The 27,606-nt window shown below is 41.7% G+C and overlaps 3 protein-coding genes across 4 annotated transcripts; 2 read left to right on the forward strand and 1 right to left on the reverse strand.

The window, feature by feature from the left end:
• The first annotated feature begins 624 nt into the window (after window positions 1-624).
• LOC307230446 (myosin heavy chain, fast skeletal muscle) lies at window positions 625-12,369 on the forward strand. 2 transcript variants are annotated; one of them, XM_080000846.1, is made up of 40 exons: window positions 626-698; window positions 1,032-1,244; window positions 1,345-1,488; window positions 1,862-2,018; window positions 2,107-2,134; window positions 2,265-2,379; window positions 2,535-2,627; window positions 2,740-2,803; window positions 2,894-2,992; window positions 3,090-3,193; window positions 3,460-3,598; window positions 3,694-3,812; window positions 3,939-4,088; window positions 4,351-4,521; window positions 4,614-4,920; window positions 5,012-5,088; window positions 5,252-5,339; window positions 5,452-5,569; window positions 5,663-5,786; window positions 5,892-6,028; window positions 6,167-6,422; window positions 6,513-6,755; window positions 6,865-7,041; window positions 7,131-7,276; window positions 7,387-7,477; window positions 7,589-7,978; window positions 8,188-8,314; window positions 8,696-8,814; window positions 8,927-9,123; window positions 9,359-9,542; window positions 9,629-9,794; window positions 10,180-10,304; window positions 10,389-10,697; window positions 10,782-10,985; window positions 11,060-11,185; window positions 11,323-11,493; window positions 11,577-11,681; window positions 11,780-11,875; window positions 12,003-12,134; window positions 12,228-12,369. In XM_080000846.1, exons 2-40 carry the CDS (start codon window positions 1,044-1,046, stop codon window positions 12,246-12,248), a joined length of 5,820 nt encoding a protein of 1,939 aa, XP_079856972.1. In that variant the 5' UTR covers window positions 626-698; window positions 1,032-1,043; the 3' UTR covers window positions 12,249-12,369. The 2 variants fall into 2 exon arrangements, with proteins under 2 accessions (XP_079856971.1, XP_079856972.1); XM_080000845.1 differs by having other exon boundaries at window positions 625-698; window positions 10,180-10,985.
• A 3,137-nt stretch (window positions 12,370-15,506) lies between these two features.
• p4htmb (prolyl 4-hydroxylase, transmembrane b) lies at window positions 15,507-19,741 on the forward strand (the record flags this gene model as incomplete). Its single annotated transcript, XM_080000980.1, has 10 exons — window positions 15,507-15,575; window positions 15,681-16,142; window positions 16,228-16,309; window positions 17,268-17,458; window positions 17,551-17,647; window positions 17,770-17,932; window positions 18,006-18,191; window positions 18,450-18,540; window positions 18,737-18,860; window positions 19,524-19,741. The coding sequence occupies 10 exons, from the start codon at window positions 15,507-15,509 to the stop codon at window positions 19,739-19,741; spliced, it is 1,683 nt and encodes a 560-aa protein (XP_079857106.1).
• Window positions 19,742-20,628: 887 nt separating this feature from the next.
• slc26a6l1 (solute carrier family 26 member 6, like 1) lies at window positions 20,629-27,004 on the reverse strand (the record flags this gene model as incomplete). The annotated part of the gene is made up of 19 exons (XM_080000983.1): window positions 20,629-20,652; window positions 20,749-20,894; window positions 20,982-21,036; window positions 21,820-22,218; window positions 22,307-22,417; window positions 22,632-22,724; window positions 22,816-22,885; window positions 22,969-23,075; window positions 23,192-23,287; window positions 23,411-23,488; window positions 23,957-24,070; window positions 24,356-24,503; window positions 24,606-24,691; window positions 24,980-25,132; window positions 25,386-25,550; window positions 25,644-25,825; window positions 25,904-26,014; window positions 26,512-26,651; window positions 26,868-27,004. The coding sequence occupies 19 exons, from the start codon at window positions 27,002-27,004 to the stop codon at window positions 20,629-20,631; spliced, it is 2,415 nt and encodes an 804-aa protein (XP_079857109.1).
• Window positions 27,005-27,606: the final 602 nt, after the last annotated feature.

Genomic DNA, 27,606 nt, shown 5'->3' on the forward strand with positions numbered 1-27,606 from the left:
AAGCCATATGTACGCATGTATGTATGTATTGTAATAATTTGTATGCAAATGTATGTTTAAATGCTAAACTATGTACAATAGACACAAATAAATTTAACCCTGTGACTGACAGTAAGACAATAATAGTTGTTCCACTGCTTTCTTCTAGAAGCTAGGAGGCCAACATCACAAGATCGTTAAAAAGAAAATGTCGTCTGGAAAAGCAGCCAAGGCTCCAGCCTTTCTGCTTTCTCAGACTGGTAATGATGTAGTATGCAAGACATGACAAGAGCATAGCAAGATGACAACTGGAGGTAAGAACTACAAGCCCCATGCCAGACCAATACATGGCCAAATAGAGCAAGATACGTGGGGTGAGCTCCACTTCTCCCTATATAAAAGGCCAAGAAACTGCCCTTCGACAGAAGACACCCAGCAAAGGTAAGCTGCTAATAAGACAACACATTCACTGACTTGGTCAGACTGTGTAGCGGATAGATAATGTTGCATATCAAAATAACAAACAAACAAATACAACAACAAAAGAATCGTCATTTAATTGTACTGTCAGCCTGTCAGGAACTAAAAACTTTAAATAGTTGCCACTGTGAACAGGAAATAATTTTCTTATTATTTTGTATTTGTTTGTTTTATTGTTTTTTAGTATTCTTTACAGAGCCTGCCAGAAAAACAACTCAGCTCACCTGGTGCCGTCCAAGGTAAATATTTAATTATGTAACTGTCATAGAAATTTAAACGAAGCTGAGAAATAAAAAAATGCATATTACATATTCCTTTAATATTTATATAATATGTCCATCACATAATATTCAATAGTTTTGGCGGCTAGGCCCAATTATACACAATTATACAAGAGGTTATAGTCATTTTTTATTAAACTTAATTTCCCAATAGAGAAAGCCATTGTAATCCTAACTAATTGTGCATCTATTAAACAACTACCTATACCCATTCTATTAAAGACTTAATGTAAAAACTGCATTAAAATGAAAAAATAGTTCAGTAAGTAACTAAGACTGTATCATTTGCAGTAAAGAGCCATCATGGGTGACGCAGAGATGGAGTGTTTTGGCCCGGCGTCCATATACCTCCGGAAGCCAGAAAAGGAGCGAATTGAAGCCCAGAACACTCCGTTTGATGCAAAATCAGCTTACTTTGTGGCTGAGCCGAAAGAGATGTACCTCAAGGGGAAACTTATGATGAGAGAGGGTGGCAAAGCCACTGTGGAAACTCTTTGCGGTCAAGTAAGTCGATCAAATCTAAACAACCATTCCTCTAGTGTCTTTAAGTGTCTACAAATGATTCCTGTAAGTCATTATTTCATGTATTGTTATTATTTTCCAGACGATCACTGTAAAAGATGTTGACATCCACCCCATGAATCCTCCTAAATATGATAAGATTGAGGACATGGCGATGATGACCCACCTCAACGAGCCCGCTGTGCTGTACAACCTCAAAGAGCGTTATGCAGCATGGATGATCTACGTGAGTGTTGTGGGGGAGTGGGGTGTCGCTGAAAGTTATTTCCAAACAACAGGGTGTCTCAAAACCAGGCAATACCATCAGGACTCAATATGAAATAGGATTTTAGCTGCTGGTCAAATATTCACTATGTCTATTTTACAATAATAATAATAATAATAATAATAATAATAATAATAATAACAACCTTTATTTGTAGAGCACCTGTCATACACAGCGTCTAACTCAAGGTGCTGTACATTATCAGATAGTGACATTAACAGCAAAGCAAGATGTATTGACTATGCTCTCAGTCCCTTGCCAGAGAGAAGCAGAGGACTGTATGAAATAATAGAGTTGCGAAATAATTGTGCAACAATATTCAATATGGTTACAGACCTACTCTGGGCTGTTCTGCGTCACGGTGAACCCCTACAAGTGGCTCCCAGTGTACGACACTGTGGTCGTGTCAGGGTACAGAGGCAAAAAGAGGATTGAGGCTCCACCCCACATCTTCTCTATCTCTGACAATGCCTATCAATTCATGCTCACTGGTAACAAACCTCATCACCTAAATCCGTCACGAAAAACTTTGCTGCAGTATGAGTAAAGTTCAAACAATTATATTTTGTTTTCTTACAGATAGAGAAAACCAGTCTATCCTGATTACGTAAGTACCATAGATTAAAAAAAAAAAAAAGCACAACTACACACAAGGAACCAAACCAAACAAAGCACTGGGCTTCAGATGCTAAGTTTCAGTGTTTGTAATTTTAACCAACATCTCTGGCTTGCCCCAGTGGAGAATCTGGTGCAGGGAAGACTGTGAACACCAAGCGTGTCATCCAGTACTTTGCGACAATCGCAGTGGCTGGAGGCGCCAAGAAAGCTGAGCCTGCTGCTGGCAAGATACACGTATGCCTTGTATATTTATTACAAATGATAAAATTGAAAAATGGGCTTTGTGTGCTGAGCACGTTTCTGGCAAGATGCAGGGTGAAATAATGAAAAATATTTTGAATTGAAATGAGAGTATTTTTTCCCTAAGAATAACATGATGTTTTATCAAGGGCTCACTGGAAGATCAAATCATTGCGGCAAACCCACTGTTAGAAGCTTATGGCAATGCCAAGACTGTGAGAAATGACAACTCTTCCCGTTTTGTAAGTTCATTTCGGCTTGATTACACTTTAATTCTAAAATATTTGTTATATAGTATGTAAATACATTTGGCAAGCCATACTCTAACTTCCATCTATATCTTTCTTGGAATAGGGAAAGTTTATCAGAATTCACTTTGGGACCACTGGAAAGTTGGCCTCAGCTGACATTGAAACATGTAAGTTTTTTTTTTTTCTTACATTCAATACTTCTGTGCATAATACTGTTTTTCAAAGTTGAAATCTAAATGAATTTAATCCCCATATAGATCTACTGGAAAAGTCTAGAGTGACATTCCAACTTTCTGCTGAGAGAAGCTACCATATATTCTATCAGCTCATGACTGGACACAAACCTGAGCTTATAGGTGTGAGATTAATTCATTTTAAATAGACTGCATTTAGAAGACATAATTGTTCTGCTTTAAGTGAGCGGTGTTATTAACTAATCATGATTTTTTACAGAGGCTCTCCTGATCACCACCAACCCGTACGACTACCACATGATCAGTCAGGGTGAAATCACTGTCAAGAGCATCAATGACATTGAGGAGTTCATTGCCACTGATGTAAGCTTACTGCATAATTGATGAATGAAATTGTGGACATCCATTATGCCATCAGCTTTTATGAATAAATTATATAGATACTTGTTAGAGGTTAACAGAATTTGAACTTGCTATATTGTTTTTCGTAATGTCTGTTTTTTTTTGTTTCTCTGATGGTCATGGGGATGGCGTGAATTATCATGAATTATCGCTAATCAGATTCATGCAATGAGATCGCTTTTGACATGAATAGTTTTGCAGACTTAAGTTTGATGATTTTGATACAGACAGCCATTGACATCCTCGGCTTCACTATGGAAGAAAAGATAGCTATCTACAAGCTGACTGGTGCTGTGATGCATCACGGCAATATGAAGTTCAAGCAGAAGCAGCGTGAGGAGCAGGCAGAGCCTGACGGCACTGAGGGTAGGCAGTTTGTAAAGCTGGCAGTTCTTGTGGTGTACTGATTAGCCGTTATATCAACATTTTATTAATCAATAACTTGATTTTTCTGATTTTAGTGGCAGATAAAATCGCCTATCTCATGGGCCTAAACTCTGCCGACTTGCTCAAAGCTCTGTGCTACCCCAGAGTGAAGGTTGGAAATGAGTATGTAACCAAAGGGCAAACTGTGCCCCAGGTAAGGAATGGCATCATGAATAAACCAAGTGACCGTCCCCTTGTTTATTGGTCTTTCAAATAAAATCTGTGGTCTTTAAATCATGCTCTGGATGTCATTATCATTCTTTGTCATTTACTTTTTAAGGTTCATAATGCGGTTATGGCTCTGTGCAAGTCTGTCTATGAGAAAATGTTCTTGTGGATGGTCGTCAGAATCAACGAGATGCTGGACACCAGGCAGCCCAGAAGTTTCTTCATTGGAGTGTTGGACATTGCTGGGTTTGAAATCTTTGATGTAGGTATATCTGGCAGATTTCCTGCAGATTCATCTTGTAATTAGTGAAGGGAATAGTGGCTGACACCAAACTTTTGCAGAGAGCAAAAGTCAACATAAAAATTGATGGGACCTAAAAACTGTAACTAAACTGAAAAATGATGGGACCTTTTTCTGTAGGGAACAGGCTGAATAGAAATTAATTTCCTTAAAGTTTGCAGTGAATGTCCCAAAAGTGAAACCACTTAACTGTGAGCACCTTTACATATTTAAATGTCTTTAGTATAACAGCTTGGAGCAGCTGTGCATCAACTTCACCAATGAGAAACTGCAACAGTTCTTCAACCACCACATGTTTGTCCTGGAGCAAGAGGAGTACAAGAAAGAGGGCATTGAATGGATCTTTATTGACTTTGGCATGGACTTGGCTGCCTGCATTGAGCTTATTGAGAAGGTATTGAATCCTTGACAATGATGGCAGAACTCAAAGTTAACTGTTACTATTGTTCATCGACATGCTATTTATTTGTTATGTCTCATTAACAGCCAATGGGCATCTTCTCCATCCTTGAAGAGGAGTGCATGTTCCCCAAGGCTTCGGACACCACCTTCAAGAACAAACTTTACGATCAGCACCTCGGTAAAACCAAGGCGTTTGAAAAGCCAAAGCCAGCCAAAGGCAAAGCTGAGGCTCACTTCGCCCTGGTGCACTATGCTGGCACTGTGGACTACAACATCACAGGCTGGCTGGACAAGAACAAGGACCCCCTGAACGACTCAGCGGTTCAGCTCTATCAGAAGTCCTCCACTAAGCTACTGGCTCTTCTCTATGCGTCACATGCCTCAGCAGATGGTACGTTTTGTTTTTAAGAACCTTTTTCAGATCGGTCGCTATCCCTCATTTTCAGCAAGAATTTTGTAAACTATTCAGTGATGTTTTGTAGCTGAGGGTGCTGGTGCTGGAAAAAAAGCTGGAAAGAAGAAGGGTGGCTCTTTCCAGACTGTTTCTGCTCTATTCAGGGTAGGAATGCTCAGGCCTTCCTTAATCAAAATGACATTGTACTGTAAAAATCATATGCATATATCTGTGAATAAGACTCTAGGAGAAAAACATGCTTTGGAGGGGATTTTTTTATCTATCACATTGTGTTACTGTGTTTCAATATTACTTTGTCATTTTTCAGGAGAACTTGGGCAAGTTGATGACCAACTTAAGAAGCACACACCCCCATTTTGTACGTTGTTTGATTCCAAACGAATCAAAAACTCCAGGTAGGTGTAAAAGATAAAGAAATAAATGTATGAATAAATAAATGAATCATTTTTAAGTATTTAATGAAGACAACTATCAAATATGTTTTTGAACTTGGCCTTTCCCTTCAAGGTCTTATGGAGAACTTCCTGGTCATCCACCAACTGAGGTGTAATGGTGTACTGGAGGGAATCAGAATATGCAGGAAAGGCTTCCCCAGCAGAATCCTCTATGGTGACTTCAAGCAGAGGTAAACATAATCCCAAATACTATAACACAAACTTTTTTTGGGAAACTTTAGTTATCATTTCCACATAATATATCCATTTACCTCCCATATTAGATACAAAGTATTGAACGCCAGTGTCATCCCAGAGGGACAGTTCATTGACAACAAGAAGGCCTCAGAGAAACTCCTGGGCTCTATTGATGTTGATCACACTCAGTACAAGTTTGGACATACGAAGGTAATGTGTTTGCCTTTCAGAGCTGGTTAAAGATTTTTAAAAACAGCGAAGAATGTAAAATGTCAAACACACCAACAATTCCTGAGAGCAATCACTGTGTTTTAGGTGTTCTTCAAAGCAGGTCTTCTGGGTACTCTAGAGGAGATGCGAGATGAAAAACTTGCCGCCCTGGTGACCCTGACGCAGGCTCTCTGCAGAGCTTTCCTCATGAGGACAGAGTTTGTGAAGATGATGGAAAGGAGGTAGAACCTACCTGCTAGTTAACTCATCTGACTGCATAAAGTGGTTTTGCTATTTGTAAACTCAAATGATCTGTTTGGATAATGAATGCAAATTTGCACAAGTTTATCCAATATTTTGTTTTTTTCTGTTTTGACCAGGGAAGCAATTTATTCCATTCAGTACAACATCCGTTCCTTCATGAATGTCAAAACTTGGCCATGGATGAAGCTCTACTTCAAAATCAAGCCTCTTCTTAAGAGCGCCGAGACTGAAAAGGAGATGGCTCAGATGAAAGAGGACTTTACAAAAACAAAGGAAGATCTAACCAAGGCTCTGACAAAGAAGAAGGAACTCGAGGAGAAGATGGTTTCCCTGCTCCAGGAAAAGAATGACTTGCAGCTACAAGTTCAATCTGTGAGCCAAACTAGCAGGCATTTGCTTTTTTCCTTAACTTCACATTAATAATTAACACCGTAGCTTTTATTTTAATATTTACATTTTTAGGAAAGTGAGAACCTGTCCGACGCAGAGGAAAGGTGTGAAGGGCTCATTAAGAGTAAGATCCAGCTTGAAGCTAAACTCAAAGAGACAACGGAGAGACTGGAGGATGAGGAGGAAATCAATTCTGAGCTGACTGCCAAGAAGAGGAAGCTGGAGGACGAATGTTCCGAGCTGAAGAAAGACATTGATGACTTGGAGCTCACACTGGCCAAAGTGGAGAAGGAGAAACACGCCACTGAGAACAAGGTTAAAAGATCAATCTTTTAATTAGAACCTTAACGACAATATCGTTTCTAGCTCTTTCCTCTTATTCTTCTTCTTCTTATTATTATTATTTGTGTTTCCTAATAAATAGGTGAAAAACCTTACAGAGGAAATGGCTTCTCAAGATGAGACCATTGCCAAGCTGAGCAAGGAGAAGAAAGCCCTCCAAGAGGCCCACCAGCAGACCCTTGATGACCTCCAGGCAGAGGAAGACAAAGTCAACACTCTGACCAAGTCTAAGACCAAGCTGGAACAGCAAGTGGATGACGTAGGAGCAATACTGATGACAGCAACAACATGAATTCTGTGACGTCGAAGTTAATAAGGATAAATAATATTTGGTCTCGGTTGAAACAGCTTGAAGGTTCGCTGGAGCAGGAGAAGAAGCTCCGTATGGACCTTGAACGAGCCAAAAGGAAGCTTGAAGGAGATCTTAAATTGGCCCAAGAATCCATAATGGATCTGGAGAACGACAAGCAGCAGTCAGAAGAGAAAATAAAGAAGTGTGTTAATTAAAGATTAAATACTTACTACTTTCTACTTTATTTACATATATATAATAAATAATAGATCTGAAAGTGTTTCTCTGTTTCTGAATCTCTGTCCTACTTAGGAAGGACTTTGAAACAAGTCAACTTCTTAGCAAGATTGAAGATGAGCAATCACTTTCTGCTCAACTCCAGAAAAAGATAAAAGAGCTACAGGTTAGTAAAAAGAGGATGTTTTAGAAGCCCAGTTGCATAAGTGCTACATCTTCATGATTACTCTTAATTATATATAAAGAATATGATGATGTACATGATTATATATTGTAGGCTCGTATTGAGGAGCTGGAGGAGGAGATTGAGGCTGAGAGAGCCGCCCGGGCCAAGGTGGAGAAGCAGAGAGCCGACCTCTCCAGGGAACTGGAGGAGATCAGCGAGAGGCTGGAGGAAGCTGGTGGAGCCACCGCTGTGCAGATTGAGATGAACAAGAAGCGCGAGGCCGAGTTCCAGAAGCTGCGTCGCGACCTGGAAGAGTCCACGCTCCAGCACGAAGCCACCGCCGCGTCTCTCCGTAAGAAGCAAGCGGACAGTGTGGCTGAACTGGGAGAGCAAATCGACAACCTCCAGCGTGTCAAACAGAAGCTGGAGAAAGAGAAGAGCGAATACAGGATGGAGATTGATGATCTCTCGAGCAATGTGGAGGCCATCTCGAAAGCTAAGGTAATTGTTTATACAATTGCCTAAACAATCAATGAAAGTTAGAAATATTTAACTTCACATGTCAAACCTTTTCTCTAAAACTGCTTGGGGCAAATGAGTCTATCACCTCTACTTTTACATGGCTCACTGTTGAATAAATGAGCCTAGGATTTCCTTCCATTTACCTCAGTGTAACCTTTAATTTATGTAAATGTTGTTGTTTATTTCAGGTTAATCTCGAGAAAATGTGCCGTACCCTTGAGGATCAATTAAGTGAGCTCAAGGCCAAAAATGATGAACATGTGAGGCAACTGAACGACATTGCTGCACAAAAGGCAAGATTGCAAACAGAAAACGGTGAGGAATATAAATCTGTCCTCTTCCATCAGGAGTCTTTCTTCAAATTATTGTAGCAATGTTAACTGTAAAAAAAAAAGAATGTGTCGACTTGGCTCAATGGGGCCTGTGTGGAGTTTGCATGTTTTTCCCTGCGTTTACAAACAGGTTCCCACAACATCAACATTAACATCAACATCAACATCAAAACATTTCGCCATCCAGAATATTTTACAGTATATCCTCCTGCCATTGACCATGACCAGGGCCTAAGAACTGGAGTTGGTCCAGTTGCCCGCTGCTGCAAATAGTTTGGATCTTTTAAATGAGGGAAGATTCTGGTTCGATGCAAAAATGTACTTGTCAAATTAAGTGATTGTTCATCCTCTTTCCATTTTCTAGGTGAAATAATCCGCCAACAGGAGGAGAAAGAAGCTCTTGTTTCCCAGTTGACAAGGGGAAAACAGGCTTACACCCAGCAGGTGGAGGAGCTGAAGAGGCATATTGAGGAAGAAGTCAAAGTAAGAAACAGAATATTATAGGACTGCAAAGATACCACCATTTCAAACAAAAAGAATCGAAAAAAGATTTTTTGGCTAAAAGTAACTCCATATGCCTGTTTCTTATAAAAAGGCCAAGAACGCCTTGGCCCACGGTGTTCAGTCGGCTCGCCATGACTGCGACCTGCTCAGAGAGCAGTACGAGGAGGAGCAGGAGGCCAAGTCTGAGCTGCAGCGCGCCATGTCCAAGGCCAACAGCGAGGTGGCTCAGTGGAGGAGCAAATACGAGACCGATGCCATTCAGCGCACTGAAGAACTGGAGGATGCAAAGTAAGTCAATACATTTGTTTATATCTATAATAAGGAGGTAGAGAAGTCATCCAGCAACTAGAGGGTTGGTGGCTCAATCTTTCCCGCTTTGAACAAGACATTGCCTACTGTACATTAAAGCTGAGCTTGTTGGAGCCTTGCATGGTTTACTTTTGCCATTAGTGTATGTCTGAGGGGCATTGATGTTTAAATGATGGAGCTGCAATGATACTGCAACATGAAACAACCATCACAGGAAGAAGCTCGCCCAGCGTCTTCAGGATGCTGAGGAGTCCATTGAGGCTGTGAATGCCAAATGTGCCTCTCTGGAGAAGACTAAACAGAGACTGCAGGGTGAGGTGGAAGACCTGATGATCGATGTGGAGAGAGCTAATGCTCTGGCTGCTAACCTCGACAAGAAGCAGAGAAACTTCGACAAGGTCGGATTTTCATTCAGCCCTTCTAAATGTATTGACGAATATGTCATCGAGGGGAATATGAGATACCTTTGTCACTGGGGTTTTAGGTTCTTGCAGAGTGGAAACAGAAATATGAAGAGACCCAGGCAGAACTAGAGGGGGCACAGAAGGAGGCTCGCTCTCTGAGCACTGAGCTGTTCAAGATGAAGAACTCCTATGAAGAAGCTATGGACCAACTTGAGACCCTGAAGAGGGAGAACAAGAACCTGCAGCGTAAACAAATATTTTAAAACATCAGAACATTATAATGAACCATTGGCATGAGCTGACTGCTTGGGCACATTCATATACTGAATTTGTACTCATAGCTCCGAGAGAGAAATTGAAACTATTGAAACTACTATTGAAACTACTCCACAGTATCATCATATTAGAGTACAATGTGTAGCAGTTACAACAGAATGGGCAGAGAGGAGTGAGGAATGACATTCAGTGCTATGCACATGGTTCTTTACTCCATCATGCAAATATCACAATTCTAAACGTGCATGTATAGCTGATATTCTGTTACATGCCATACATCCTAATGTGCAGCCAACAGAATAATTGGCTCAGTTCTTTGGTGGGAAAATGGCTAATTGTTTCCTTTTCCTTAAAGAGGAGATCTCTGACCTGACTGAGCAGATAGGTGAAACCGGAAAAACCATTCATGAACTGGAAAAAGGGAAAAAAACTGTAGAAGGCGAGAAGTCTGAGCTCCAGACTTCGCTTGAGGAAGCAGAGGTAGGGTTTCACAATAAAAGCATTTATAAAACACGGTTGGAGATCATACTGGAGGCTACATCAATTATATCCTTTTTGGTCAAGGCTACACTGGAGCATGAGGAATCCAAGATCCTTCGTGTGCAGCTGGAGCTTAACCAAATCAAAAGTGAAGTTGACAGAAAGATTGCAGAGAAGGATGAGGAGATGGAGCAGATCAAGAGGAACAGCCAAAGGGTGATCGACTCCATGCAGAGCACTCTGGACTCTGAGGTCAGGAGCAGAAACGATGCTCTGAGAATCAAGAAAAAGATGGAGGGAGATCTGAATGAGATGGAGATTCAGCTGAGCCATGCAAACCGCCAGGCTGCTGAAGCCCAGAAACAGCTCAGAAATGTCCAGGGACAGCTTAAGGTACGGTACAACCTCTTAATATTGCATAATAATAGCTGGTTAAATATCTATTCTTATGCAAAATCTGTATTCTCCTTGATTCAGGATGCCCAACTGCACCTTGATGATGCCCTCAGAGGACAAGAAGACATGAAGGAGCAAGTTGCCATGGTGGAGCGCAGGAACAACCTGATGCTGGCTGAGATCGAGGAGCTGAGAGCTGCTCTGGAGCAGACGGAGAGAGGCCGCAAAGTGGCTGAACAGGAGCTGGTGGACACCAGCGAGCGCGTGGGACTGCTGCACTCCCAGGTAACATTTTAAATTCAATAGTGACAATAATTAATCAACGAAAAAAGATGTGCTAAAAATAAACATTTTTTTAGAATACCAGTCTCATCAACACTAAGAAGAAGCTGGAAGCAGATTTTATTCAAGTCCAAGGCGAAGTGGAAGATACTGTTCAGGAAGCAAGGAATGCTGAGGAAAAGGCCAAGAAAGCCATCACTGATGTGAGCATATTTTCTCACTGAAATTAAATAACTGACTCGGTGTGATTAAAAATGGTGTGATGCTGGACTTAAAAACAATGCTGTAACATTTGAAACATCATACCAGGCCTGCATCAGACACATATCTAATATTTCAGGCTGCTATGATGGCAGAGGAGCTGAAGAAGGAGCAGGACACCAGCTCTCACCTGGAGAGGATGAAGAAGAACCTGGAGGTCACAGTCAAGGACCTGCAGCACCGCCTGGACGAGGCTGAGAACCTGGCCATGAAGGGTGGCAAGAAGCAGCTCCAAAAACTGGAGGCTAGGGTAGAGAACTAAAATAGTTTCCCTGCTAACTTATTTATTCAATTTGTTTTTTAACTGCCAGTAAAAACAGGGTTTTGTTTCAGGTCCGTGAGCTTGAGACCGAAGTTGAATCGGAGCAAAGACGCGGTGCAGATGCTATTAAAGGTGTCCGTAAATATGAGAGAAGAGTCAAGGAGCTCACTTATCAGGTAGATTGTATTCACAGGAGGGATTGGTTTTCACAAGAGGGTTTGTTTATATTGTTTCATGTTAGTAAAGTCCATTAACAAGCTCCTATCATTTCCAGACTGAGGAAGATAAGAAAAACATCACTAGACTGCAGGACCTGGTGGACAAATTGCAGCTGAAAGTGAAGTCCTACAAGAGACAGGCTGAGGAGGCTGTAAGTCTACCTTCTGGTGTCTATCCTCTCCAAAACTCTGACAGTTCTCTACAGTCACACCTGGGAGTACAAAGCGACAACAGTATAATTTATCTTATTATCTATCCATCTCTTAATTTCTTAACAGGAGGAGCAGGCCAACACCCACCTGTCCAGGTACAGGAAGGTGCAGCATGAGATGGAAGAGGCTCAAGAACGTGCGGACATCGCTGAGTCCCAGGTCAACAAGCTGAGGGCCAAGAGCCGGGAAGTGGGAAAGGTAATAATACTACCTTTTCTTTTGTTAAAACACATAGTCCACTTGGTAAATATTTAGCTTTTCATACTTTAACTATATTTCTTTCAATTACAGGGCAAGGATGCAGAGGAATGAAGAAGGAAAAAACAAGACCCAGTTACAAGAAATCATACAATATGAACTTCTTGTCACATATTTACTGCAGTATGTTAAACATGCTGTGATCCCTTAAGCCAATAAAAGATAGTTCATCGTATTTGGGTGACGTTCCCTTATTCCATTACATAATAATAACCATAATAATAATAACAACAATCATTCTTATTATTATTGTTGTTGAAATTATTATGACCTTCTCTGCCAGACAAGCTGGCAGCGTGTCTCGGCAGCTCTGTACTGTTTACTTGCTTATTTGTTCCTGAATTCCCCACTAGCAACTAATTAGGGGACAATGCAGCCAGCGGGTCATTATCGCTGGATAACTTATTACACTGGCTACTTATTAATACATTCACACGGAATATAGATTTTACATTGATTTTATAATTAGTATGCCTAGAGCTTCAGTGAACTACTAACCCTACAACAAAACAAAACGCTTTGACCTACATACAGTACGACTAATCTATGCCCATTGATCTTGCAGTCTTTCATTGCTGTTTCCATGTAGTGGCACAAGATGTCGCCGTGGTCATTTTTAAAGGGGACCTATTATGCCCCTTTAATACACAAGTTAATATATGTCTCTGAGGTCCCTTAAACGTGTCTTTGAGGTTTTTTGCTGAGAATACCGCTCAGATTATGAATTCTAGCCTTTGTGACATGCCTCTATGTCGTCCTGTTCCAAAACGGGCTGCTTTTCGTGGGAGGAGCCACCCTCCCAGGGCCCCGAGTTCTGTGAGCCAATGGCTTTTGAGCATGGCTTCCGGGTTCCGTTGAATTTACTCAGTAATTTTCACTCATTTCATCTCATCAGTCCACCAAATCTGTTTCTGCTCAAATTTGAGGCAAGAAATAAGCAATCCAGTTGCTTAATCATAACTCATATCTGCGAGGCCTCATTTAAAAGTAAACACACCGGGCCTCTGCCACGACGTTTGTTTCATGTATACGTCGGAAGATAAAAAAAACAAGATAAATACATCTACAATAAAAACACTATCTGACGTCAGCTCTTGCAGACAGTAGAAAAAAACGTTGCAAACCGAGCGTTCAGAGCGGTTGGAAGCCTGAGCGTTTTGTTCACAGCGATTATTTTGTCATTATTTTACCTCATTATTTGACACTTTGGTCACGTCTAATACAAACATCTGACATTGTAACATTATATATATATATATATATGACAGAAAATATGGAAAAGCCTAATATGTCCCCTTTAACAGTCAGCGTCATTGTTCAGAAACACCTGATTGATGCTATTTACCAATCAGAATCAAGTATTCCACAGAACCGTGTAATAATAGTATTATCTTCTTCTGCTTCTTTGTATTATTATTATTATTATTAATAACAATAACTATAATAATAATAAATATAGCTGCAGGCAAACATACACGGTCCATTATCGACGCCAATTACACATTTTTGAGTTCCCATGGAGCGGAGCATCAATTTGTCAGCATTACGTCTAAAACTAGTTACATTTTCAGAGTTTCTATTGAACACAGCATCGGATGACGTAATCAGCCGGTGACGCGTTTTTTTTCGGGTCCCGGTGACACGCAGAGTTACTAATACAAACTGATACACTTGTTGCGTGTTATTACTTTGTCCTCAAAATAGAAAAAAATGGAACGTGGCAGTCTCCCACCTGCAGTCCACAGAGTCCTGCCTCACGGCAACATTGCATGTTGAATGTTCAAGACTGGAATCACCATGGAAACTTGAACCACGATATATGAGACCTCCCGTAGCTCCAGCGGTTGTCCTGTTCCAGACACTTTAAGCCCGAAAAATGCCAAGGAGAATAATAAAAATAAAAATGCGAACAGTAACAATTAATTAGTATAAAATAAAAACGATAAAACTATTTAAATATAAATTATTATCATTATTATTATTACTAATAATAATAATAATAATAATAATAATAATAATAATGATAACAACTGCGTGGCAACAATGGACTGGTTTCCACTGAATGACAGGGAATGAATGAAAGAAGCGACATTGTGCACAGTATGTCCAGCTACACCTTCGTGACACCTTGCGCTTCTCTTCTCCACCCGGATGAAGCAATGAGCCTGAGACTAAAGGTGTTTATTATAGTGGCCATTGTGGGGAAGAGGGGTTATGTTTTGTGTCCCAGTGGTTGACTGGGACCGGCAATATGGCAAAATGGATGTGGACATGTGGACAGCACATGAAGCCTTACCTTGAAGGGAGAGCCTGTATTGCGGGCAAATTTCGGACTTACGGTTCTTGACAAGTCGATTTTTTTAAGGTTTTTCAAAAAATGTAAAATGAAACTTCAAATTTCAAGAGATCACCTGGTAGACGTGGTGATGTCATCATGTTTCTCGCCTGCCCTGATCCAACTTCAAGTGGATTGATTAACGTCATGATTTTACAGCAAATTGAATGTTTCGCCAAATTGCCTAATAATTTCGCCAGTTTTTGACCAACCTGGGACGGACCCATCCCGCAAATTCCGTGTCATTCAGACTTACAGTCCCCGAGAAGAAGAATCTTTGTAGGTTTTAAAGGTCTTAAGGTTTAAAAAAAAAAAAGACCCTGTAGCTCCCAAATGCAAAATAGTTCGGAATGTCCAGCTGCACGTGCGTGTGCCATGTTTCACTTTGCGAGGGCGAACGCGCTCGCTGCAATGAGCCTCTGACTGAGAATACGTTGTCATAGCGCCCCCTATGGGACAATCAGTGCCATTATTTGTGTCCAGGTTCCGCGCGGCCTGGACTGTACAGTATGGACAGTCCGAATGGACAGAAAGTTACCAATGTATGGATGAGTTTTTGGACAAAATACAGCAGAAAATAATTATAATAATAATAATAATAATAATAATAATAATGATAATGATGATGATAATGATGATGATGATGATGATCATGATCATCAGGGTGTACGCCGCCTCTCGCCCAATGACAGCTGGGATTGGCTCCAGCCCCCCCGCGACCCCACGAGGATAAGCGGTATAGATAATGGATGGATGGATGGATAATAAAAGCACCGAACGGGGATCCGAACCGCTCGGGTCTGCGCCGCGGCTTGGCCGTGGATAAAAACGCTTCCACGTGTACAGTTATTTTAACAAATCACAGGGAAATACGTTTCATCCGCGCTTGTGTGTTTTAAATCCCCCCCAAACCCTCCTCCTCCTCCTCATCCCTCCTCTCTCTCTCTCCCTCTCTCTCTCTCTCTCTCCCCGGGACCATGCACCCTCCGGTCCTGCAGCTCGGTGCTGCAGTGCGCAGTGCTGCTGCAGAGCTGCGGGGACCTGGGGTAAGGGGGGGCGGTTCGTCATGAAGTGCATGCGTCCCGAGATCAACTGATGGCGGTGTCGGGGTTTTAAAGCCTGGACCCAAAACCATTTCGCTGCGCAAACAGAGGCACTCCCGGGGGTGTCCGCGGACGGGCTTCGCGGGGGGAACCTCTGATGGACGGTTTAAGGAAGCAGCTCCTTCCGCCTGTACCCCGCGTGGGGAGATGAGCGACTCCCGGAGGTGCCCCGGGGACGAGGTGAAGGATGGGGACCGGGATCGGGGTGGACGCGGTGGAGCCCTGCGCTCCCCTCCTGCAGCGTGCCGGAGGAGCTCCCTGCAGAAGAGCCACATCTGCTCCCGCTCCTACTTTATTGTGGTGATGGTGTTTTTTCATATATACATCGTCAGTGTTATTGCAATCCTGCTGTATGTGAACTACAGCAGCGGTCGAGCAGAGCTGGACACCAGCAGCAGCCAGGAGGCTCCAGACTGGGACAGCACTGGCAGCCAGGAGGCTCCAGACTGGGACCCGACGCAACAGGACTTTGTTAGGGATGTTTTTCTTCCGCGCATCGAGGGGATTAGGGTGAGATCATCGTGTTGCCTTTGTTCGTAACTCCATTAATTATATAATGAATACAACTGCTTTTCACCTTTAATTAATCTTTTAGGTGGGACATGTCCAGAAAGTGTCACTAGTGCCACATAAAATACATGAGATGAGGACACTAAGTCTGAAACCTCTTCTGTTTGGTAAGAAACCCACTATAATTAATAGGTTATATTATGTTATAATAAGTTATTACTGTACAACTGTATTATGTATTACATTATTATATATGATAGTAATTATTATTATTACAATATAACATAATAATAGATTAAATAATTATCATATCATATTATTTGATGGTACAATTGTAGATTTAAAGGTCAAATTACTGAGGCAACAAAGCTATTTATCTCTAAGAGGCCTCCTGTTTTTCATTCAGGAAAAAAGGGAATCAGTGTTTCATTGTCCAGTTGCTCGCTACACAGAACACCTGTCTTTATTTTTATTTATTTTTTTACTAATTTCTTTTACTGTTAAGCAAATCAAGTTATTTCCACCTCCATCAATATCAATCCTTGATGTTTGAAAAGTGGATTACATGGCACATGATCATTTAAATCAATGATGGACTTCCGGACCAAACACAACTTGCTTGAGGGTTCTCAACCTTTCATGCCCCATGACCCTGTTTTTAGGTCCCACAATGACAACAGCAATGTGTGACATATTTTCTTATTTTTTACTTTTAGTATTATATTGAAGCAAGCACAATCATTATATGCCTTACAATTCTTATTTAGGCCTATAATAAATAGGAATATTTCTTGCTTGACTTACAAAACTGACAGTGATTTACTGGTCAGAGTGTTACAGATGATATTGCACATTGCATGTTAGGCAACTGTTTTATGTGAATTTGAGATTGATCATAGAGCATGGAGGGAGCTCCAAATGTATTTATTGAAATTATGATATATTTCAAACCTATTCAACAAATCGTTTTCTTTAAATATATATATCGGTCTCAGAAACGTTCATATCAACTGACTGCCTGGAGTCGCAACCCCAAGTTTGAGAATGATCAGGCTTAACTGGCTCCTTGATTGAACGTGAACCGTCTTCAGATCTCTCCCTGAGCGTCTTTCGGTGTTTGTGCAGAAATTCCCGATTTCTTGTCGGATGAGGAGTGTCGCGTGGTGATGCAGCTTGCGCAGTTGAAGGGCCTGATGGAAAGCCAGCTGATGGTGCAAGAGGGTCAGGAAGACCTGGCAGAGGAGCTCAACCTCAGTCCAGAGGAGATTTTCAACCTTCTTGATATCAACCGGGATGGACAGTTGCAGCTCAATGAGGTTTCTGTCAATTTGTGGACTGGGAGCACGTTTTTTACCTGTATTGATACACTCTGACCTTGTTCTAAAGGTTCTCCCTGCACCCCCCACAGATACTGACCCATTCCCGGGTGAGGGATGGCATCTGGCTCACGCACGAAAATTTGAGAGAAATCTATGCTGGGCTAAAAGCGGACAAGGATGATGATGGTGAGAAATCCATCTAAATACATGTAGCATGTTGAATGCAAATACGCGACACGTAGAGGCTTCCATTTGGTCTTGACCTTGCACAAAACGTACAACTGAAGCTCTTGTTGTTTCGTGGGAAGGCTTGCTGAGTCTGGAGGAGTTCACGCTCCTCAGCAGCGACGCCTTCCAGCGCTTTCTGCTGCAGCGCGGCGTGAAGAGGAGTCAGCTGGTGAGGAACAGCCGCCACGCGTGGCTTTACGAGGGGAGAGGAGCGCACCAGGTCCTCCAGGATCTCAAGAAGAGGTGCGACTCCAAAACCAACCACCATCGAGCAGATGATCTTTCCCCAATTTATTTATTTTGTTTTACGCCGTAGGGTGATTCGTCTCACCCGCCTCCCCCCAGCCCTGGTGGACCTGAGCGAGCCGCTGCAGGTGGTTCGCTACAAGCAGGGAGGTCACTACCACGCGCACCACGACAGCGGCCCCGTCTACCCGGAGACCGCCTGCACACACACCAGACTAGCAGCCAACACCTCGACTCCCTTCGAGACGTCTTGCCGGTGAGACGATGGAGATCGGCGTTGTTTTGTCTACATTCATCTCATTGGGCAGTGTTGAAATGATCCCGGGTTTCATTTCTTAACAAATGTGTGTTTGTATTCACTGTCCTGTTTTGTGTTGTGATCGGGTTGTTGTTTCAGGGAGACTTGTTGTTGCTCATTTATTTGTTTCTGAAAGTGTGTGTGTGTGTGTGTGTGTGTGCGGTGTGTGAGCATTATGGGTGCACGCCCACGTTTCTATCTGTGTTGCACACACAGGTACATCACAGTTCTTTTCTACCTGAACTCTGTTGAGGGAGGTGGGGAGACTGCGTTCCCTGTGGCAGACAACAGGACCTATGACGAGGTGGTGCGTAATCTTGTGCGGGTGTGTTTGTTGGTGTGTACTGGGGGCCATTGGGCCCCAATGCCAGTGGAGTGCTGTGGACATAACGTGCATGTGTCTTTCGCACTTGTGTAAGCTCACTTGTTTGTCAGTGAGGGGCTTGGGCCTGGCGTTGGGCGAGTAGCGCAACGGCGTGTGACCGCGTGCATATGTGTTTCAGTCTCTCATACAGAACGACGTGGATCTTTTGGACACCAGAAAGAACTGTGACAAGAGCAACCTGAAGGTGAAACCGACCAAAGGAACCGCTGTGTTCTGGTACAACTACCTTTCAGACGGGAGAGGTATAGTGTTCCAGTGCGAAGCAGAACCACACAGCACGGATTCATGAAAAATAAAAAAGAGTAGCTTAATGCAACTGGAAAAGGTCAGGTTGTATTCGAGAGTTCTTGACCTTAAAGAGCAACTACCAGGTTACATTGTTTTAATGAATTTATGATTTTGGGCTTTTAGAGAAGACAAAGTCTTTCTTACAGGCAGCAAGGGCAAACATACAGGAAACAGGTAGGTGTTAAGTTTGCACGTAAAAAATAATAAAATAAATTTACATCTCGGCCGGTGATGGCACGCAGGGTAAACATAGTCTTCACTTATTTCCATTACCTACCTACCACTACCATTGCTACATCAATACCACACACATTAAATCACTGGGGTTGGCAACCTGAGAGTTGCTCTTTAAGAATTTATTGCAAACTCTGCTGAATTGAATCCTGATTTTTCCACATAACTTTAGCATCCATTAATGCATCCATTGTAGTATATCGTAATACTGTAGCAGGAAATTGTAATTTGTTTCTTTCAGATGTCTCAAACGACTTTTTTTTGTCACTATCATGAAAACAATAGTCAAATTACAAAACATCAAGAAAACCTGAAATACGTTGAAATGTTGAAAAATATGGAATACTTCTTTCCAAATTAATGTATTTTTTCCTGCACTGCAGGCTGGGTGGGAGAGCAGGATGAGTACTCACTGCATGGAGGTTGCGTGGTCACCCAAGGCACAAAGTGGGTCGCCAACAAATGGATCAACATTGATCCTGACTACCAGCGACAGGTGCGCTACCAGCAGCTGGTCTCAGAGCTGCCAGAGGATGCAGACGATGACACGACGCTGTCGAGCTCCGAAACGCATAGCTCAGATGTCCATCAAGAATTGTAGCTACCACATAAAAAAAAAAAAACATAAACCAAAAGAAAAAACCTTTACCAAACCGTCCCTGTGTTTTGTGCACAACTTCCTTTGAGATCACCCCGTGCTGTTAGAGAGAAATCACTTTCAGGGACTGTGGCAGCGGGTTTATGCAACTGCAAAGGAGAAGATTTTGTCACAAATTGCTTGTATGTCTATGTTCTATTTGACCCAATTGGCTCAAGATTAGAAATAGTCTATTAAATGAAACCTCTACGAACTTACCAAATGCATTGAAGGCACAAGAATCCATTTTGCACGTACAAACAAACGGCACAACTTGTATGTTGCTGTTGGCAAATTTTGCACTCGAATAATGAAATGGTTTACCATTAACACATTCAAATGTTTTCCTCGTCCTTGTCTGCAATCGGAAAAAAAAAATCTTCACCGTTTAAGTACAATGCATGTTTGTTTCCTTTCCATTGAATTGCTTCATCTTCTTTGTTGACATATTTAATGTATTGTTGAAATTGAAATTGTTTTAAGATTTCCTTTTTTATAAATGTTTTTTACTCAAAATGCACTGAAACACTTTTCCTTCTGAAATTAAAATATGTGATCTATAAACAAGCCAATGTTATTCATTTGTCAAAATAAAGGTTTGGGTATTTGTTTTTCATACATACTTTATGACAACGGTGAGAAAAATGTTTTAAAAAAATACAGATTTAATATAATTTTTACAGTCGAAAGCAAATTATTGGACAAGCTCTCCACATACTGTTGAGTCTGTTTATTTTATCTTCACTGAATGAGTTTTGTGATTAAACATCTGTTCAAATCATTGCTTTTCAATTTGCAGCAGGTGTCTGTAGAAAGCACTGTGCAGATGTCCAGAGGATTATTAAAAGTCCTTACAGTTTGGTGCTCTCAATTACCTGCAAGAATCATATTTTTAATATTAAATATTGTTTATTCAAGGTATTATCATCCCTTTGCTGATATTGATGGATGTTGATCAACTGCAGATGTACCTCTAGACAGTTGTATCCGGGAAAAGATGCCGCTCCACGGTGGTCCAGACAGTGGAGCACAGCATCATGTGTGGTCGCAAAAAGATGCTTCTTTGTAATTGACTTGGAGAAGAATTGTCCAAGTTCTAGCTGCTCCACCACATTGGCTAAATAAGGAAAAGGTCATAACCGGCGATGAGAGTAATGTATGTTGCATTTCAACCCATTCCTGAGACTGAGATGACTTACTGTACCTTGACATCCAGCCAGGTAGATGTCCACATCAATCTCACTGAAGTCCTGGAAAATCTGTCAACAAAAGCTTTATATTTACTTTCATTGATAAAAATCCCATTTTATCATTTGTATCCCTCATCAAAGCTGCATTATGTGAAATTCTATCTACAGACAGTTAAGACTCATGTACAGTATTCTCGCAGTTTTACATAAATATCCTGGTTAAATCAGCTTTAAGGGTGTGGCATTTCCGCCCGCCACACAACACCTAAGTGGCTTTTTCAGGGCCCTCCGACACAGAGACACGGGCGATGGTGTTGAAACGTACCAGTTTATTGTAGAGAGTGGGCAAGATGGAACAAGCCCGGAGCAGATGGAAACATGTCATGACAAGGGCTCCTTCTGTGTGTGTGTGGGGATGGGTGATTTAACCTATGCTCGTTGATTGCTCTGATGAGCAACAGGCGTACAGCAACACCTTATCCCAGGCCCCATTAACCAGACCCAAGACATGTCATATATACACACATACAGTGTATATATATATATATATATGAGTATATACAGGAAAGATAGATCGATAGATAGATAGATCGATAGATAGATAGATAGATAGATAGATAGATAGATAGATAGATAGATAGATAGATAGATAGATAGATAGATAGATAGATAGATAGATAGATAGATAGACAGATAGATAGATAGATAGATAGATAGATAGATAGATAGATAGATAGATAGATAGATAGATAGATAGATAGATAGATAGATAGATAGATAGATAGATAGATAGATCGATAGATAGATAGATTTGATATAGTAATATATACAGTAACGGCATGTACCACATACATTTGAAATCATCTTTATAGCTACGGTGTCAATGAAGTTGGCTGTGGACAGGTCAAGGATGATGGAGTGAATGTCCCAGGTCCACTTCCCCAGGGAGCCCAACGAGACCCGCTCCAGGTCGCGGCTCAGGGTGTCCTCGCTGCTGGATCCAAGCGTGGTGGTGTCTCCGTCCTGCAGCTCAGAAACAGAGCCGATACTGGCGCTGTCCGGGTGGCCTCCTTTCAGGTACTCCCACCTGCACTGGGTCTCTGCCGCCCGGGGCGTCGGGATGACGAACACGGTGCCGTTCTCCCTGGCGCTCCAGCCCTGGCGCGCCTCCTCGTCCATGCATGTGTCTCCCCAGACGGGTGTCTCTCCCACAGACAACACGGGCTTCCCACACCGCTTTTCAGCTGCTCTCTGTCAGTAAAAGAAGTGATTCTCCTGTGATTAAAAATAATTTGGATCCAAATTTTTGGCGATGTAGCTGTTCTCAATGCACTACTACCTCTCTCTTGGCTTGTCTCTTAGCTCTTCTCTCGGCTCTTATTTCTTTACGTCTCTGTTTGGCCTCCTGTCTCCTCTTGTAAATAATCATTTTGCCGATGTCTAGTCCACTCTATAAACAACGATAGGTAAAGGAAAGTCATTAATAAGTAAAAACATAAGATGGAGAGTAAATTACTTATTACGTTATGATTGCAGCTGCAAAAATTGAAATGGAATGGATATTAAAGGTTTCACTTCATAAACGTCTTTAAACTCTCACACACACCAGATCAATTGAACAACTGAACATATGCGATATTGCTATCATTGCACAGTAAATTAACCTTTTCTTTCAGGGCATCAAGGTAAAGATCAGCATTGGCGAAGTACATGGTGGCAGAAGAACGGAAAATAGTGATGCCAGGAATTTCTCTCACCTGCCAAGCAAAGACAATACCGTTAGCTCTGATAGCCACAAGGAAAATAGATGGAAATATATTCTTTCTGTTCCTCACGGTTATAGTTCACCTCTCTGTGAGTCTCCAGATCTGCATAGAGCTCTGTACCCGGAACCTGTCCCAAAATAGAGTATGTTGGCCTGATGGGACAGAGATTTTGCTGTTACAAAATATGAGATATTATAATATCTGGAACCCTCCAAGCCCTTGTCAGTTCACTCACAGTTGAGTCCTGAAGATCACAGTCAGCACTGCAAAGGCAATGGACGCTGCCAGGCCCAGATCCAGATTAAACAGGATAGTGGACACCCAAGTGACCAACCAGATCGCCTGCAGGAGGAACAATCGCAACGCTCCATCTATAAGCATGGATAACGACAGATGGGGTAATACGTGTATTTTGTTGGAGTTGAACAATGATCCATTTAGGGTTTTTGTCCACTCACCAGGTCAACCTTATTGGTCCTCCACAGTGTAACGACGTCCGAGCACTGCAACAACATACCCTTCAGATTCACAAAGACCAGAGCCGCGAGGACGGCCTGAAAGAAGCACAAATCCATATCTCCATTACAAGAGGTCTCATTATGAGGGCATGGTAAGGTGATTCAAAATCCAAATGCTGCAGAAATGTTCTCTGTAAACATTCACTATGTCAACGGCACCTTAGGAAGCTCCTGGAACAGCGGACCAAGCTTCAGTATTGTAACCAAAACGATGAGGACTGAGACCAATCCCGCCATCTGGAAAGTAGCCATCGTTGGCATGGCACGGCACTTTAGTTAAACTATTTAATTTGCTTTTATTGGTTGTTCATTAAAAGTGATATTCTATTTTTCTAAAGCAAAGTCAAATTTCTAAAGATTATTTTCTGTGCTGACGCAAGAATTTACCTAGCAGATATGAGGCAGTGAATGAACGGTACATGATCAATCAATAAATCTGTCCAAAATGTCAAATGCCTGGAAGGATATTTAAGGGCTTTATATAACAAGCCATTTTATTTATACTTTATAACCTTTTTTTTTCTCACAATTATTGATGTCCAAACTACATTCTCACCATTTCTAGCAATCACGTGTGTTCCTAGAAAAAATAAACTATCTAGAATGTAAGCATTAGCATTTATGCATGGTGTATGATATACAGTATCTAAGACTTCAGGTTTTTACTTCGTAGTGTTACTATCACTAAGTGGCCTTTCCTCAAACCTGTGTTTTCCCTCCAGTGCTCTCCTGAATGAGGCTGCGAGACATGGAGGCACAAACAGAGTAGCACTGGAAGAAGCCTCCTGTGACATTACTGAGACCCATCGCCACCAGCTCCTGCAGCGGGGCAAACACATAGGACAAGTGAGCATAAAAAGCAAGAGGAAGAATCATGTGATGGGACGCTCTCCTGCCATTGGATTTGATTTAGGGGCGACAAATTCCAGGTTCAGAAAGTTAAAGCCCTGCCATGGTTTTGCTGCAGCCATGCACTCATCCCGCCGATTCCGCTCATTACCCGGACCTTTGGTCATTACTTTGGACCAGTGACTCAGAATCACGGAGTGGAATTTAACTTTTGAACCTGGATTTTCCACCTCTGGGCATAACTGTGTGGTTCACCTGGTTACTGTCCACCTTGTAGCCATGTTTAAGCGCAAAGGTTTTTCCAAGAGAATAGGATATGGCATATCCCACAATGGCCATTGGGAAAGCATCACCAATCACTTTCCCAAAGATACTAACATCTGGCATACTCGGCAGGTTTAGGCTGGTAGACAAGGAGAGAAGTACAAAATCAGTTAAGATAATCACTTTTAATGAGAATGGGTGGAAGTCAAGTAACAAACTAATGTCCGTTTTTGGTCCTTACCCACTGGGGATTTTCCCTACGACAGAGATGGTGTAGTTACTGCTGTTAAACTGGGCAAATGACGACACCAGAGTTGCTCCTACAATCTAATCAAAGGACACATTGACACATTTGCAAAAACAGCCACCAATGCATGTGCACTAACATCAAATTTCTCCCACCGATTTCCATCATTAAAGCTCAATCATTAAAGTTGTGTTCAGTGCTACACCACGAGCAGGACTAATCATTAGCCACTTTGCTTTGTCTTGCACAAATGCCCTAGTTCTGGGGAAGACACTGATCAGCATTTTTTTCAAGTTTGTTTTTCCATCAGCAATGGAAACACAATAAGCCACAAACAAGCCAGTAACAGGATCCCTTTGTTAACTGACTGTGATGAGCTCCACTGGGATGGGCAAAGGTAATTTTGGTGCAAGCAAGGAGTTTAGTTCCTTTGCTGCAATGAGGAAGACCAAGGACACAACGCTGACAATCAATGTCGGAAGATGAGTCTCAGGAAGCAACCGGCAAATCTCCACAAATGTCTGAGAAACAGGGAGAGACGGAAGAAAATTGATGGTTAACTTCACATTTAACTTCACATATAAGTCACACACATTACACACACAAATCCATTGAAACTGGAATGTTGTCCAGTTACGCATCCATCATAGTAACAAAAGCAGTGCTAAAAAGAGCTATGTAACGGACAATGTTGATCGTCGTGTTGAAGTAAAGATAAAAAAATAAATTAAAAAAAGAGGATTCAGTGACAATTATTCAACTCATGCCACTCACATATATCAGTGACAGAGGCCCACTGAAGTGGGCGGGAGACAGTGCAAAGATGTACTTTAACTGTCCCACCACTGCATGGGCAGCGGCAGCTGCTGTGTAGGCCCGCACCAAGGGTTCAGACAGGTAAGTGCCGACAAATCCAAACTTCACCACACCGAGCACCACCTGGCCGGAAACATTGGTCAATAAAATAAATTATTTTGGGCAGCAGTAATGAGTGGAGGAGATACTATCATGGAGAATAGTTTAGATGACAACCTGGATCAGCCCTGCGAGGACGGTGGTGGCAGCAGCCACCTGGACTTTGTACGAGTCCCTGGCATCGCCATCCACCAGTGAGAACTCGGTAAAGTTAGTCCCATTGACTTTGAGGATGACGAGCTCCGAGGATAATCTCTCTGTCACAACACCCACCATGATGCTGATCACACTAAATGTACCTGAACACACCAGGCAGGAGCAGCATGAGAGGACGTTAGCATTTCCTGTTTACATGCTGCTTTGCTCTTCTCACTTACCCATGGAAATATGACGAGAAGTTCCAAAAAAGAAGTAGGCTAGCACTGGATAGAGGGATGTGTAGAGCCCAAACACAGGAGGCAAGGAGGCCAACAGTGCATAGGCCATGCCTTTGGAAAGTAGGAGAGATCTCAATGCAAAGTAACAGGGGGGGTGTTGTCAGTGTGTCAACGTGTTATCAATATAGGCTTTAAGGGTATGGCTAGAGAAAAATTATAAGGTCAAGTAATAAAAATAGAAGAGAAAAAAATCATAATGATAAATAAATGATTTTGATAAATAAAAAATAAATAAAAAATAATAATGAACAAAAAAGGGAAAATAAAGGAAAAACTCATTTTGAGAAGGATGAATTTATCCACCGATAAATTTTATATATATACAGTATATACAATTTTTTTTGTAAATTATGCATATGAGTGCATAATGTTGTTACAATATGTAATACGTAATGTTACAGCCTATACAATTCACCCCAGTCACACTGTGTGTTATGTAACTGAGCATTCGAGTAAGAATAACTTTGGGTAAAACAAAAACATTAAACCCATTGTGTTTGTTTCTGATGCAGTATTGGTTTCATTGAATAATCAGAACCACCAAGTACCTTGTGGCAGGTGCATGATGCCCACACTGATGCCCGAGATGAGGTCAGACATCCCATAGTCCCTGACTGAGTACCTGGGCAGCCAGTACAGTACGGGCAAGATGCTCACTACATTTCGCTTAAGATCCGATCCAGTACATCTGGGAAGGATATGTGGCACGGAATCATAAGAAAAGCATGAGTGACCCTATGTTGACCTTTATTTTTTATTTATATTTTTTTACATGTAATTAAGATCCGCTTATTCAATCATGATTACACTGATTTTACTTGTAAACGTGATATTAGAAATAATATTAGAAATTATACTGTAGTAAATAATGTGAGCACAAGTTAAAGGCTGAATCAAATTTTACCTGAGGGAATGTTTGAGGCGCTCAGTGGGATTGGGAGTGTTGCAGGGATCCTTCCTCTGTGCAACCTCTTCCAGTCTCTGCTCGTCCAGCACGTCCCTCTCCACTCTGTATTTTCCCGGCCTCCACGTTGTGCCCATGGTTTGAAATGTGTCCAAAACTCCTTGAAAAGGCGTTAACTTTTACACAATACATATAAAGGTTTTTTACTCAATTGATATAACGTTTAAAATACAAACCGCTACCAACCACAACACCAGCACTGCTATTGTCTCATTGTTGATTCATTTGCCTACACTTACTGTATTTTCGAACGGATAACTGGTGGGTTTTTTTAAGAAAGAAATGCCCTGACTGGATAACAAAACCTGTGTCACAAAAACCCTTCGACCTTTCTAGTCTTAAGGGGAAAACGGTGTACTCCCCCCTTGAATGAAAATTAATGCTCTGGCCCCAAAGGAAGTCTACTTTAGCTTTATCCCTTACACTTGCAGAAGTGATCCTAATGAACCATGACATTTAGTTGAAACTCTAACCTAATCTATTTATCCTGTCACCTATTACTCTGTCCTTTTTGGGGGGAGTTTAGCAGAGCTTATTTGGATGGAAAATAGGAACCATGAAACACAAAGTTACAAAACTCAAAGTGAATGAAATGACCATGAACACATATCTGCATAATTAATATAATGAAATGTAGGATATCACAAGAGATGACATGGGAGGACATCAGTTAAGCAAG

This window comes from Zeus faber (genome assembly GCF_960531495.2).
Source record: "Zeus faber genome assembly, chromosome: 5".
In the NCBI taxonomy this organism is placed as follows: Eukaryota; Metazoa; Chordata; class Actinopteri; order Zeiformes; family Zeidae; genus Zeus; species Zeus faber.

Excerpts from the sequence above, each read along its gene's own strand:
- LOC307230446 (XM_080000845.1), top strand. The coding sequence starts at position 1,044 with ATGGGTGACGCAGAGATGGAGTGTTTTGGCCCGGCGTCCATATACCTC. Across the intron at positions 7,042-7,130 it reads TGGAACAGCAAGTGGATGAC|CTTGAAGGTTCGCTGGAGCA; the intron begins GTAGGAGCAATA and ends CGGTTGAAACAG. Across the intron at positions 11,682-11,779 it reads TCAAGGAGCTCACTTATCAG|ACTGAGGAAGATAAGAAAAA; the intron begins GTAGATTGTATT and ends TATCATTTCCAG.